This window comes from Lithobates pipiens, unplaced genomic scaffold, assembly GCF_037356315.1.
Source record: "Lithobates pipiens isolate NorthernLeopardFrog02 unplaced genomic scaffold, aLitPip1_a1.2 Scaffold_23, whole genome shotgun sequence".
Lineage (NCBI taxonomy): Eukaryota > Metazoa > Chordata > Amphibia > Anura > Ranidae > Lithobates > Lithobates pipiens.
In genome coordinates this window covers 325,948,382-325,962,634 of record NW_027507785.1, presented here as the reverse complement: position 1 = coordinate 325,962,634, position 14,253 = coordinate 325,948,382, and the positions used below count along the sequence as shown (strand labels likewise).

The window sequence follows — 14,253 nt, the reverse complement described above, 5'->3', positions numbered from 1 at the left end:
TTAAAAAGCCACCAAACCCCCTAAAAGCCTTTAACCCTTCCCTCCCGTTGTCACTCACACATGCATTTTAGGATGGCTTCCTTTTTAACCCTGAAAGTTTAGGAAGCCAGCTTGGATTACAACATTTAGATCTGTTAGTCAGAATAAGGCCCCTTCATGTACAGGAGCTCCCTGCCAAAGTACACCCCCCCCCCCCCCAATCACCATAAGTGTCACAAATTGGGCACGTTGTTAGAAAGGCATTTAATTGAACATTGTTCATACAAATGTGTAGCCAGTTTATAGAAATCCATTGAATAGATTTTTTTTTTTAAAGTGGTCAATAAAACAAGCGACAATGAAATTTAAAAGGGCAATTCTCCAACACATTTTACAGGCAGATAACATAAAAGTTTAATTCAAATATTTACATATGAACGATTAAAAAAAAAGCCAAGAGGCGGTCGGCTCTCATCGGATGCTCTGATGGATGATGCTTTTGCTGCTACTCCTGGCCTTCTCCTTTTCCTTCTTTGTGGCAGGATCCACCTCGAAGCACTTCCATAGTCGCAAGGTCTCATCTGCTGCGGCCGAGGCCACAGTGCAGCCATCTGGACTCATCGCGAGATTGAGGACCCGTGCGCTGTGACCTGGAGGGGACCACACAAGGCTCATTTGAACTTTGTATAATGAGGATAGGGAGGGTAGGTACTGCATGCATTCCAATTGATGAATATGAACTTAAAATGCCTTAGGCCAGGTTAACACATGTGCGGCCACAGGTTCGTGCTTGGGGTCTGGCGTGTGCATCAGTTCTGAATTCACACCTGAATCAGACATGCGCAGGACCCTTCACGACGACCGCCGGGCCACAAGATTGCAGGCAATGAGAGCCAGAACAGGAACATGTGTTTAAAATGTATTTTCCTACTAGCTAGGAATGTTCTGACTCCTCTAGTCAGTTCCTTCCCTGTACAGTCAACCCCTTGATCATCCTAGTGGTCAACTCCTTCCCTGCCAGTGACATTTATACAGTAATCAATGCATCTTTATAGCACTGATCACTGTATAAATGTCAAGGTCCCAAAAGTGTCCACCCCAATAATGTCAGTCCAAAAAACCTTACAAATACTGTAGCTGCCGACTCATTAGGGCAATTGCCTGTCCAGGAATCCAGTAGTGTCCTCATCTGAGCTGTCATAACTAGGTACCCACCGCCCTACCCTAAAAAGGTACCAAATGTTGCACCTTTCAGGTGGGGCACAGCTTTATATACGAATATAGGATGCAGTGGCTCTGGTTGAGCTGCCTTTAAAAGATTGGTGCAATCCCCTGCCCCCCCCCCCTCCTTGATGTGGTGTTCACATTAAGGACACTCACCTAGCCAGCAGAGCCGCTTCTAGGCCTGAATGCAACCAGTATAGTGTGTTAGTGCATCCTGGGATAGGCATCCCAGGAGGCACCAATGTTTTCCTCAACATGTGCCCCCTGCCCCCCCTCCATTGCTCTGGAGGATAATAAAAAAAAAAAAAAAAAAAAAAAAATGTATATATTGGGCCAAGAAGGCCGAACCATTACTTAGACCTTATTCATGTGGCTATAAAAAAAAAAAAAAAAAAAAAAAAAAGAAAAGTGTACTCTTCTGCAAGGGCCAAGTTTGCATGCATAGGTGTTTTTATGTAGACAGTCCCATTCATGTCAACTGGGACACAGCACCACCCAGGCAGCCCTGAAGGCACATCTGCACACAGGAACCTGCATGGTTGGCAGAAGTGGCGATTTGGCCGCTGTGTATACTGTTATGCCACAGCAGCATCTACACATCAGATTTACTAACTGGAGTGTGCACAATCTGGTGCAGCTCTGCATAGAAACCAGTCAGCTTCCAGGTTCTTTAGCAAATCTGTTTCCAATTTCAGTTAAGCTTTGACTACCACACACACACCAGTTTTAGCAACTCTGCCCCCTGAAAATTGGTGTGGGCAGGAAGGGGGGTGGGTGTGGGCGAGTGGTTGGTACTGAAGTGGTATTAAACTGTACCACCACTTGTAACTACAGGCAAGCCTATAAGGCTTACCTGTAGAAACTGAGCTACTAAACTTGCAGTTTAGGAGATATTCAGAGTGCATGCAGCCAATTACCTCACCATCTCATGAGTGGGAGTGAAGTCATTGCACCCCCGGCCACTCATGTACATGGGAGCCATGAACTCAAGACCAGGGGAAGATGTCAGCCATCTCAGGGGTGACATGGTGCTGGAGGGCTTCATGCCAAGTATAATACGTTAGTATGTATGGCATTCTAGCACATTATGACATTGTCTTGCAGGGATTTCTTTGATTTCACACCTGCAGTTTACTTTACAACCGCTTTAACAATAGAGTCTGGCCAAGTGCTTCCAAGACCAGGTCTGAACCATGGGAATTCTTTAAATTCTCCCCCCATGGTATACACCCATTATAAATTCTGGGTATTGCAGCTCTTACCTTTCAGCTCTGTAACCCGGGTCATTGTGGGATACTTCCAGATAACAAGCTGGTTCTGTGCAAACCCATGGCCGGAGATCAGTTCTTTGTACATTGTGGACCACAGTATAGAGCAGACCTAGAGAGATTTGAGATTTTAGCAAGACCAAGCCATGTCAAGACACAGAAGACAAACCAGCTGCAATCACTTACCTGGGAGTGGGTGTCCACAGCGTTTAGGCATGTTCCAGAGCACACATTCCAGATTCTGATGTGTCTGTCACTTGTTCCCCCACCAGTTGCCAGCACATTGTACTGCCATGGGCACCAGGCCACAGCCTGAGAAAGGACAAGAGAGCATTAGTATCCTCCCTACAATGCAGCTCACTGTACAGAAAGATGCAAAACCCCCCTCGGTTTAGATAGCATGGAAGTTTGCGATGCATGACTGGGGGAGATTTCTCCTCACATCATCCCGTCTTGATAAGAGGAAATTTTTGCCTTTCTGCCCAGGTGTCCAACTTTAAAAGATTCCCCTTTAGTTCCTGTTCCAGTGATAATCAGAAAAAAGTACTGGATTTCCTATGACCTTTGAAAGCCATCAGGACAGCAAAAATAAAATAAAAGTGGGATCCCATGCATGAGTAATATTGTGCAGATTACCAATTAAATCTGGTTGCTGCATTTAAGGCTTTCCTGTTTCCACTTGGTGATCTGGCCAGTAATACCCCTTCCACTCTGGATGAAGGAGCACAGGAGACTCATTTGGACAGCAGCATTCTCAGTTGAACTACATTCAAAACTCCCTTCCCCAGACTTCAAATTGAAGTCAAACTCCAGCTCACACTGCTGTTACAGCAAATTTTTTCCCTGTTGGGATAAAGGTTTTACATGAGATAAAAAGCTGTCCATTGTAAGCACCCATCAGTGGTAAATTGTCTCTACACAAGCATGAGAACTTAATCTGTTGGAGAAAATAAAAGCCTACAGAAAGCAGAACCGGCGTGTAAAGGGGCCATCATGCAAAAGCCACCATGTTATCTGTAGGACAGGCTCACCTTGACTGCCCCCTGGTGTTGTGTGAAGGTCTGCACCGGTGTGAAGTCTCCAGAATCCCCCTGACAGAAGGCCAAATGTTCACCAGGTTGTCATTTGCCCCGCTGGCCAGGTAGCGCCCATCTGGAGACCATTTCAGGCCACAAACTTCCTGCGAGTGTCCGGACAGCGTGGCGACGTGATGCTGGGCGACCCGCACATCGTGATGATGGATTTGACCAGTCCGAGAGCCGCTGGGATACCAAAGTAGAACAAGTGTCAGAAGGATGGATCACACAGTTGTACACATGGCAAAAATAATTAATGTAAAGCTGGAGTTATCCATTTTCCTTCTGGGGAAACTGCAAGGGTTTTGCACACAGGTGGCAAGTATGACGACATGTTATTAAATTCCAAATAAAAAAAAAATGCCTTTACAATCACTTTAAGTGTTTTAATTTTCATACCAAACTATTCCAGAAATGACATTCCATCAAGAGAAACTATTGCCGTTGATCAAGGCTGTAAATAAAGTTAGTTACATTTTGAACAAACTCACCTGGACAGGATGTGGTTGTTCCAGGTCAAAGCACCGACACGTGATGAATGGCTGACCATATTACGCAGACGCTTCTGCTGCTGAACATCCCAGAGCTGGAGAAGGAAGATAAGAGATGGTTGAAATACTCAATTACCATATCCGCAAGGCAACATGCGATAGGGCCTCATAGTAAGACTCTAGATTCTATGTGCAATTCCTCTAGTGCAGGGGTGTCCAAACTTTTTCCAAAGAGGGCCAGATTTGATGAATTGAACATGCGTGAGGGCCGACCATTGTCTGACACTCTTTAAACCATTAAAATTTGGTCTAAGTGTGTTCATCTGAGCGCTAATACATGGCCCAACAAAAATTCTCTCGCCTTTGTGCTGTGTGGTGAAGAGATGAGCCCGGGTGTGTTATTTGGATATACTGTATTTAATCGGCTTATACCACACACCTTAACAAGGAAGTCTCAGGGGAAAAAAAAAAAAAATCTTACATTTTAAATAAAGACCTGTGAAGCAAAATAAGGGTCAGTGCCCATCTGCAGACCCCAAAACATTGCCATGAATGCAGACTCACCATTGCCATCAGTGCAGCCTGATTCATGTCCTCTGCAGCCTTGGAGGAGACAGGGAGGGGGGGCGGGATGAGCGCCGACAGACATACAGGAGAAACTCCTGTTTCTATCGATAGCCTCTTTAATTGAAAGTCCTGCCTCCTGTGATGAGCAAAACAGTTGTCCAATGGCAGCGCAGGAGAAGCGACTTCTTTACACAGGACGCTGTGTAAAAAGGAAATACTCCAGTATCCACTGCACTTGTCCTGCCCCCTCCATGGCAGCCAGCAAATCTATCTTTTGTGGCCCCAAGCGCTCGGTGATTTGTTGGGGGGCCCACAAAAGATATGGCAACATTACCAGGCGGGACGCCTGAAACTGGAACGTGGGCCACGATCGGCCCGTGGGCCGGACTTTGGACATGCCTGCTCTAGTGATACACAATACCAACTGGCCTCAGCAGTTGTATTGGTTCCAAAGGAGTTTTTTTATCCAAGACAATTTGCCAAATGCCATTACTTGCTTTAGAATGGAATTCCAGGTGTGGCCAATTTATAGTTACATTATTGCGTGGATCAATGTTACTATGTACACACTATATTGGGCCAATGCCCCTGGAAGCTGGAAATCACTGAAACTACAACAACTTATTGCTTCTGGGTGGCCTGGTGCATTTTCACAGGTTGGCCACTCAGCACAGACATTTAGAAAAAGTATTGTATTATCTGTTACAGCAAATGCAAAAGTGTTCCAATTGGATGAGCTGTTAGCCTGACATCAAGCAGACCAAGTAGTGGTGTCTACTTTGGTGACTTAGCTTCCAGGTATGGTGTATACATGGTGGAATTGTGCAGTTTGGACCAAAAGTTACTATGTACACGATACACAACTGGAATTCTTAAGCTTGCCATGTATTTAGTTCTGGGCTCTAACAGGTGTCTGGTCTATGGGGTTAGCTATACACCCCCCCCCCGCCCCAGGATACAGATAAAACCCACCTGTACTTCAGCATTGCTGGTTCCTACAGCCAGATAGTTCCCCTCTTTGATCCAGGAGACAGATGAAATGTACTCCTCCGAGTGCTCTATCTGCAGTAGAAGGATGATGTCTCCACTCATGTAGTTCCAGAGGTAGACAGAGTCATTCAGAGCTACAGCAAGCAGGTTCTGTGAGCTCCAGTCGATCAGATTCAGATCTGAAAAGCAGGCAAGAATTAGAGCCCGGAGGTACAACACAGGAATAATAGAGGCCGATCCAAGACAGGACTTACAATAATCATTTCTGATCTCAGGAGCATCGAGGACTCTGTCAGGCATCGATGGGATGTATCGGCCAGGTTTTTTGCTGGACCCAGGGGTTGCTTTTTGGCTGTATAAAACCTTCAAGTTGTTTTGATAGCCTGCAAGATAAAAATACTTTGACTATTCACATCAAGCCATGCAAACCTACATTGGATGTGTAAGCAGCCATTAGATTAAAAGCAAACAGCCCCTGGTTGCACTGGACATCATGCTCACCCCTCAGACAAAGATGAGCATATTCTGAATTGTATACACAATCCTACAGCTGTCAGTCTCTCCTAGACATGAGCTGTAAAGGCTCCTCCCTGAGATATGCAGCTCGTCACAGGATGCTTCACTTTTTCCACAGAAGCTGGGGAGGGCAGACCTGGTGCACATTGTCAGGGGGTTGCCTGAACCAGAAGCGGCATACAATGATGTCAGGACCAAAGATGGCAGCACAATGCTGGATTCCACTGGGTAGGCCAGTAAGAACACTGTAAAACCAGGCACAACTTGGCAAGGTGGGGGGGGGGGGGGGTTTAGAGACTGGATTTGTAGGACTGCCCATCCAGTTCTCAAACTCACCACATGCCCCCAACATTGTACATCTGTCCCCCCCCTCACATACCCAAGGAGCTTTATTCCATTCACTTACAGAGCCCAGATCTATACTAGTGAAGCCTTCTAACCTCTAGGGTGTGCAGAAACACTGGGGATAAAAGTAGTCAGGAGTACAGACTGAGCATTGTAGTGAACCTACATCAGATGGTCTGCAGTCTGACTACATGTACAGCCTCTTCCTCTACACACCTTCAGGGGCATTAACGGGTTTGCCTCCAAGCTTTAAGATTTTTGCATCTTCCATGTCAAAGCCGTTCAGGTTCATAGCCCAAGCCTTCTGCTGCTCCTGGAAAAGACCGGACAGATCAGTACAGTGTCCTGACTGAGGGTGAAACTCAAGAAAAAAAAAGTTATCAGTTCATTCTGTAAAAGGCACAGAGGCCCACTGGACACCCAGCAAATAGCACAATGGCATCCAGTGGTACGATGCCAACACAAGTGAATGTAGCGGGCTATACCGTACCTTTTTGGTTGGAGATAGATCCGCTGGCTCATTCTCTTTACTTAGGAGGAAGCTGGCCACATCCATCTGCATTGTACTCCGGTTGGGTATGAAGCGATCTCCTCTGGCTCTGGAGGGAGTACCTTGCATTTTGCCCTGCGACTTCCCTGAAAGTCAAAAACATCACCTTTAACATCAACTCACCAGATGACCACCCAACAGCCCACTTAAAGTGGGAGTCAACTCCCTAGTATCTTTAGCTATAGGAAAGCTTACAATAAGGCTTTCCTACAACTACAGTAACCATCTCCTAAACATGCACCATTTAGAAGATAATTAAATATGATTCAGCCAGTGACTGTCAAAGCGCTCTGAAGGAACGGAATACCCGTTTGTAATCAGCGGCGCACATCCAGGAGTGACGTTATTGCGGCTTGTCCAGAGGACCAGATCTGCCAACCCGGAAGAAATACCAGGTGAGGACAGAAGCCCTGGCAGCATGCCGCTTAAGCTTTGTTTTAAGGCAAGTTTCACATAATGTGATAAGCCAATCAGGTTTACCAGAGCTTTGAAGAGAATTTGTAAACCAAACCACCCCCCCCAGATTTGAAGGATTTCGCTTTCCATTTCAACTCCCTACTGAATTACATACCCTGTGACAATCATTGAAAGTCCCTCTATTTCTGGAGAGGAATGGTTTAAACCTCCCAGCACAGACAGCAACAACTGACAGGGGTTATAATACCTTAAAGTAGGGGGTTGACTGATAAAGATTTTTGGCTGCCTTCAAGGCCAATATTCTAAGGCTAATATCACTGTCCTTTGACTTTATCACATTTATTGCTGTCACAAGGAATGTAAACATCCCTTGTAATAGGCAGCAACAGGTACTCTGTATGGGGGAGGTCTTGGGTCTATAAGACCCCAAACCCTTCCACTTTGTTTTCAAAAAACACAGATCTTGGTGTTTTTTTGAACACTTTTATTTCTTTAACCAGTTGGCGACCAGCGCACGCGGATGTAAGTTGGCAGAATGGCACGGGCAGGCAAATGGGCGTACCTGTACGTCCCTTTAAATTTGCCGCCCTGCCATCGGGAGCGCGCCGTGCTCCCGCACTGGTCGGGACCCCCGTGAGTCCGGCTGCGGGACCCGCGGACTCAATCGCCACGGGCATCCCCGCGATCGTCTCACGGAGCGGCCGAATGAAGAAATGCCATTGTAAACAGCATCTCCCCGTTCTGCCTAGCAACTAGTGACGCTGATCTCTGCTCCATGTGATTGGAGCAGAGATCAGTGTTCACTAAATTAAAGCCCAACCCCCCCCACAGTTAGTAACACACCCCTAGGAACACTTAACCCCTGCACTGCCACCCACTGGTTAACCCCTTCACTGCCAGTGTCATTTACACAGGAATCACTGCATTTATATAGCAGTGATTACTGTAGAAATGACAATGGTCCCAAAAAAGGTGTCAAAAATGTCTGATGTGTCCGCCATAATGTCGCAGTCACAATTAAAAAAAAAAAAAAAAAAAAAAATCGCTGATCGCCGCCATTACTAGTAAAAAAATAAAAATGCCATAAAACTCCCTTATTTTGTAAACGCTATAACTTTTGCGCAAACCAATCAATAATCGCTTATTGCAATTTTTTTTACCAAAAATATGTAGAAGAATACGTATCGGCCTAAACTGAGGGAAAAAAAAAAAGACGTTTATATATTTGGGGGATATTTATTATAACAAAGTAAAAAATGTGTTTTTCAAAATTGTCGCTCTATTTTTGTTTATAGCGCAAAAATAAAAACCGCAGAGATGATAAAATACCAAAAGAAAGCTCTATTTGTGGGAAAAAAGGACGTCAATTTTGTTTGGGAGCCACGTCACACGACCGCGCAATTGTCAGTTAAAACGACGCAGTGCCGAATCGCAAAAAGTGGTCTGGTCTTTGACCAGCAAAATGGTCCGGTCTGTAAGTGGTTAAAACGGGTTCCTTTAGGATGAGAGTAATCTGGAAGTGATGTCATGACATTGCTTCTGGGTTACTAGATCTGAGGGCCAAACAAAGCAATCAGCTTTGCTCAGGTCTCTGGCCAGCCAGTTAATTCTTCAAAAAAAAAAAAAAAAAAAAAAAAAAAAAAAAAAAAAAAAAAAAAAAAAGGTAAAGATGAGCTGTGCCGATAATTGGTCGACCCTTCCTTTAAAGCAGTAGTAAACCACTGGGTGTCCCTTATCCATGAAATAATGTGCATCACATACTAGCACAATATGTGAAGCCTACCTGAAAACAGACTCCTCCAGCAGCACACCGTCACCGCTGCCATCTTCAGACTCCAGCTTTGCGAGTGGCTGGAGCCACAATGACGTCATTCCAATGCATGTGTATAGGAGCCGCCGTTTACGGCACAGGGCTCTGAAGGAATGATGTGGGTATACCATTACTTCGGAGCGCATGCACCGGCTGAATGTACAGTAAATTTCCTAAACAGTACATGTTTAGGAGAGGATTACTGTACTTATAGGAAAGTCTTTAATGAGGCTTGCCTATAGTAAAATGAACACATGGGAGTTTACTCCGCTATTATCCAAAAGCAAGAGTTGACTTTAGACATTAACACCCAACTCCAAGATTTAAAAACACAAGAACTCACACTTTTAATTAAATGTGGTGTGCATCTGCCACAGGGTGGTCCTTGAGACACATTACAAAAAACACACATGCCACATCCCGATAATTAGCTTTTAAAAAAACCTCAAGAATTGTTGACAAATGGACTTTAGGCATGGATATAAATATAGCAAAAAAAATAGTGTAAATAAATTTAAAACAATTTTTTTTTTTTAGAAAAACGGATCTCAATACTTCCTATCCTGTCTAGCGTATTAGAGGTACATCACACTCTGTATATATTCTCATAGGTATCATTAAGGATTCATCAATACAGAAAATTTGCATGGACAGGATAACGATTAAGAATCCGCTCAAAAATATTTTTTGCATCCAAGTATTGAAGTATTGAGAACTGGTTTTTTTTTTTTTTTTTTTTTAGAAAAATAAGTTTTAAATGTACTTTCCCCTTTTTTTTCTTGCTACATTTATATCTATGCCTAAAAAGTCCATCATTGTCAATTCTTGTTGATGTTTTTTTTTTTAAAAGAACCCACACTTACTTGAAGTGGCCCCACAGCACTGCAGGGGTTAATAGCGCTTTCAGTTTAGGGGGGCAGAGGTTTGAGTAAATACTTTGAGAGCTGGAAGTTCCAGCTCTTGATCATGTGACCACTCGCTGCCAATCACAGCAGACACAAGACTGCCGATTCTTCCCCCACCTCCTGGGTGTTTGTAACCTTTTAAAGGGACACCAGAGCCAGCGGGATATGGTCAGATAAATGAGAAGTTGCTCCACCATCATCTCCTCCCTCAACTGGACATCCATGGCATTTCTTCCTCATGTCTCACCTAGATGGGCAGACACATTATCTCCCATCTCTGGGAATGTGCACAGATGTGCTGGAAGGCTTCGGGTGCCCGAGTGAGCTCCGCAGAACATCTGTGCCAAGTGCCCTGCCAATAGGCGAAGACCAGGCAAAGCACTGTGGCACCTGTGTGCAGGCACCAGAACAGAAGCCCCAGAGTTGGGCGGAGCAAATGGAGTGAAGTTTCTCTATAATTGGTGCAGATGGGATCAGATTATGTATAAATGTCATACTGGTGGCAGCAAAGCTGTAATCGTCACCGTTACTACAGCGATGTCGCCATCTTCCGAGACCTGTGCCAAGCTGCTGCCCCCGTGTTCAATGAATGCCTTCTACTTTTCCCAGTGATTGCAAAACTGATTGGACAACGTGGTGACATCTAGGCCACGCTTGCTGCCATGTCACCATTTGCCAGATACTAATGTCATCTCTCCTGCCAGAGCGGTGACAGTTTCAACCATAATACAGAGCTGGTTTAGCATTGTGTAGCCAAATACTCTTTACATAGGATGTTAGACATTCTGCGAATGGACAGAAGGAGAGCCCCTTTACTAACCCCTCCTCCCCTTTACAGAGCAGTGTAAAGTCTAAGGACTGGGGGGGGGGGGAATAAAAACACAACCCACCACACCCCTCAGGTATCTATACAGGGGTCACCATTGCGATCCAGTCCCATACTCCAGATCAGCCCCCTGTACAGCTGGAAAGGATAGAAGGGCAGCAGCACGTAGAGGAACCGATCCTCCATGTAGCCCTTTGAACGCCCACTTCTCCGCATCCTCCGACATCCAGCAGCTTCAAGAGGGAAATGGAGAGCACTGGTACCTCCACATGCCATCATCCCCTCCCCCCCCCCCCCAATCGCTGTGTCTCAAAAGTGACAACAGGGGTCTCTTTAGGGAAGGGACTGACAGAGGCGGAACCACCAGATTGTAAAGGTGTCACTTGTGACTGGGCTCTGGCATTCCACCAAGGTGGTGGCCCACTGCAGTACTGTAAAAAAAAAAGTGCCACAATGGCAGTAAAGAGCCCCAGGGTCAGGGCAAAGGGCCCTCCAGGGTTTCTTGCACCAGAGCCCTGAAGGTTCTAGTCCTGCATGACATCCCATTACACTGATCACCACACCTGGAGTCCTGGATGGGGTCTTGCTGGAGCTGTGTGAGCGGTTTGCGGCCTTCATTGGTGACAGGACACTGGTGTTGACGGAGGTGTTGGCGGATGAGCAGTTCCCTTCCTTCGCCTTCCGCTGCCATCGGGCCGGGGGGGCGTTGGTGATGGGGGCGTCCAGCTTGAGGATGCTGTTCAGGTCGTTTTCAAAAACAAAGTGAGCCATGATCACCAATCTGCAGGAGAGAGAATGAGTGACAATGAGGGACCGACTAACAGATTACACCTTACCAACCCCCTCCCCCACCCCTTGGGATAAATCCACCCCACACCAGCCTCCCCCCCCCCTCCACGCCACAGAAGACTCACCCCACACCAGCCTCCCCCCCCTCCATGCCACAGAAGACTCACCCCACACCAGCCTCCCCCCCCCCCCTCCACGCCACAGAAGACTCACCCCACACCAGCCTCCCCCCCCCCCTCCACGCCACAGAAGACTCACCCCACACCAGCCTCCCCCCCCCCTCCACGCCACAGAAGACTCACCCCACACCAGCCTCCCCCCCCCTCCACGCCACAGAAGACTCACCCCACACCAGCCTCCCCCCCCCCCTCCACGCCACAGAAGACTCACCCCACACCAGCCTCCCCCCCCCCCTCCACGCCACAGAAGACTCACCCCACACCAGCCTCCCCCCCCCCTCCACGCCACAGAAGACTCACCCCACACCAGCCTCCCCCCCCCCTCCACGCCACAGAAGACTCACCCCACACCAGCCTCCCCCCCCCCCTCCACGCCACAGAAGACTCACCCCACATCAGCCTCCCCCCCCCTCCACGCCACAGAAGACTCACCCCACATCAGCCTCCCCCCCCCTCCACGCCACAGAAGACTCACCCCACATCAGCCTCCCCCCCCCTCCACGCCACAGAAGACTCACCCCACATCAGCCTCCCCCCCCCTCCACGCCACAGAAGACTCACCCCACATCAGCCTCCCCCCCCTCCACGCCACAGAAGACTCACCCCACATCAGCCTCCCCCCCTCCACGCCACAGAAGACTCACCCCACATCAGCCTCACCCCACATCAGCCTCCCCCCCCTCCACGCCACAGAAGACTCACCCCACACCAGCCTTGCCCTTATACCACTACACCATAGAGGTCTCAACCCACAACAGTCTCTCCCCCCCCCTTATACTACTACACCATAGAACACTCACCCCACACCAGCCTTCCCCTTATACTACTACACCATAGAAGATGCACACACCATGCAAGCCCCCCCCCCCCCCCCCCTCCATTATACCAGCCTCCCCTTACAAGAAAGGAGAGGCCAGTAAGGTAGAACAAGCAGTAAAGTCAGCATTGTATATCAGGAGTGGGTGCAAGAATAGAACAATGAGAGGGGAGGCTGGTGTAATATAATGAGGAGGAGCGGCGGGGGGCATTTTCTTCATAGAACATTTGGAGGCCAGTACAATATAAATATATATTGGGGGGGGGGGCAGTGTAGTATAAGGGGAAGGGAGTGTTATAATATAGGGAGACCAGTACAATATGAGCCGGGGGGGGGGGGGGGGGGCAGGATTATAATATGGGGAGGCCAATAGAAATATAACAAAATATAACGGGGGGGGGCATGCAGTGAAGTATAAGGTGAGCATTATAAAATAGGGAGGAGCGGCTAGTGCAATATAATGAGGAGCAGGTGGGCATTTTCTTCATAGAATATGGGGAGGCCAGTACAATATAAAATATTGGGGGGGGGGGGGGCAGTGGAGTATAAGGGGAAGGGAGTGTGATAATATCGGGGAACCAGTACAATATGAGCTGGGGGGGCAGGATTATAATATGGGGAGGCCAATATAAATATAATGGCGGGGGGGGGGCACATGCAGTGGGGTATAAGGGGTGTATTATAAAATAGGGAGGCCAGTATAGTAAAACAATGGGGGGGGTAATATAATTAGGGGGGCATTGTCTTCTAATAAGGGGGGTCAGTGGAGTATAAAATTGTGAGACCAGTACAATATGCAGGGGGGAGCAGGATTATAATAAGGGGGAGGGGGGTACAGTATAACATGAGAAGAGGTCAGTGAAATATAAGGGGGGGGGCTGGTCTATTATAGTATAGTGCATTATATAAGGTAAGAAGTCAGCGGAGGCCAATGTAAGGGAGGGGAGGCCGGCATGATATTAGATAGAGAAGGAATGGAGGTCGGTCTAATCTCCCCCTCCCCCATCCAGGGAGCAGAACCCCCAATAACAGACCCCCGAGCAATCCTCTCCCATAAGCTCGGCGTGTAGTGTGAGCTCCATCCCTCGCTCACCTCCGTTCTCTCCACTCTCCTTCTCACACCCAGTAACGGTCACTGTCTGCCACGCCGTGGGGTTTTTAAACGCCAGCCGCCGCTGCTCCTGATTGGCTGCCGGAGAGCAGGCGTGCCGTGGTAACCAAGACACCGGACGCCGGAAACCGGCGGCGCTCTCCTCTGATTGGATACCTCCCTCCAAGCAGCGGGCGGGGCTACATTCGAAGCAGCCAGGTTTTTTTTTGTTTTAACCGGAACTGACGTATAGGAAGAGCCCGTGTGTGCAGACGCCATGATTGTTCAGGGCAGACGTGTGAGAAGTGATGGAAAGAGAGTTTATGTCAACTTTTGATTTATTTTGTTATTCTACAGCGAGAGCAGAGAGAGGAGGGACAGTGACATCTTCCTTATGTTCTCTTCTGACACATA

General features: G+C 47.5%; 1 protein-coding gene across 1 annotated transcript; it reads right to left on the bottom strand.

Moving 5' to 3' along the window:
• Positions 1–224: 224 nt before the first annotated feature.
• On the bottom strand, positions 225–13,983 carry CDC20 (cell division cycle 20). Its single transcript, XM_077450663.1, is given in 12 exon segments — positions 225–629; positions 2,466–2,583; positions 2,658–2,783; positions 3,503–3,556; positions 3,559–3,733; positions 4,039–4,133; positions 5,578–5,774; positions 5,850–5,978; positions 6,673–6,769; positions 6,947–7,092; positions 11,528–11,745; positions 13,843–13,983. Coding segments are annotated over 11 exon segments (1,524 nt in total). The 5' UTR covers positions 11,736–11,745; positions 13,843–13,983; the 3' UTR covers positions 225–450.
• Between the last annotated feature and the right edge of the window lie 270 nt (positions 13,984–14,253).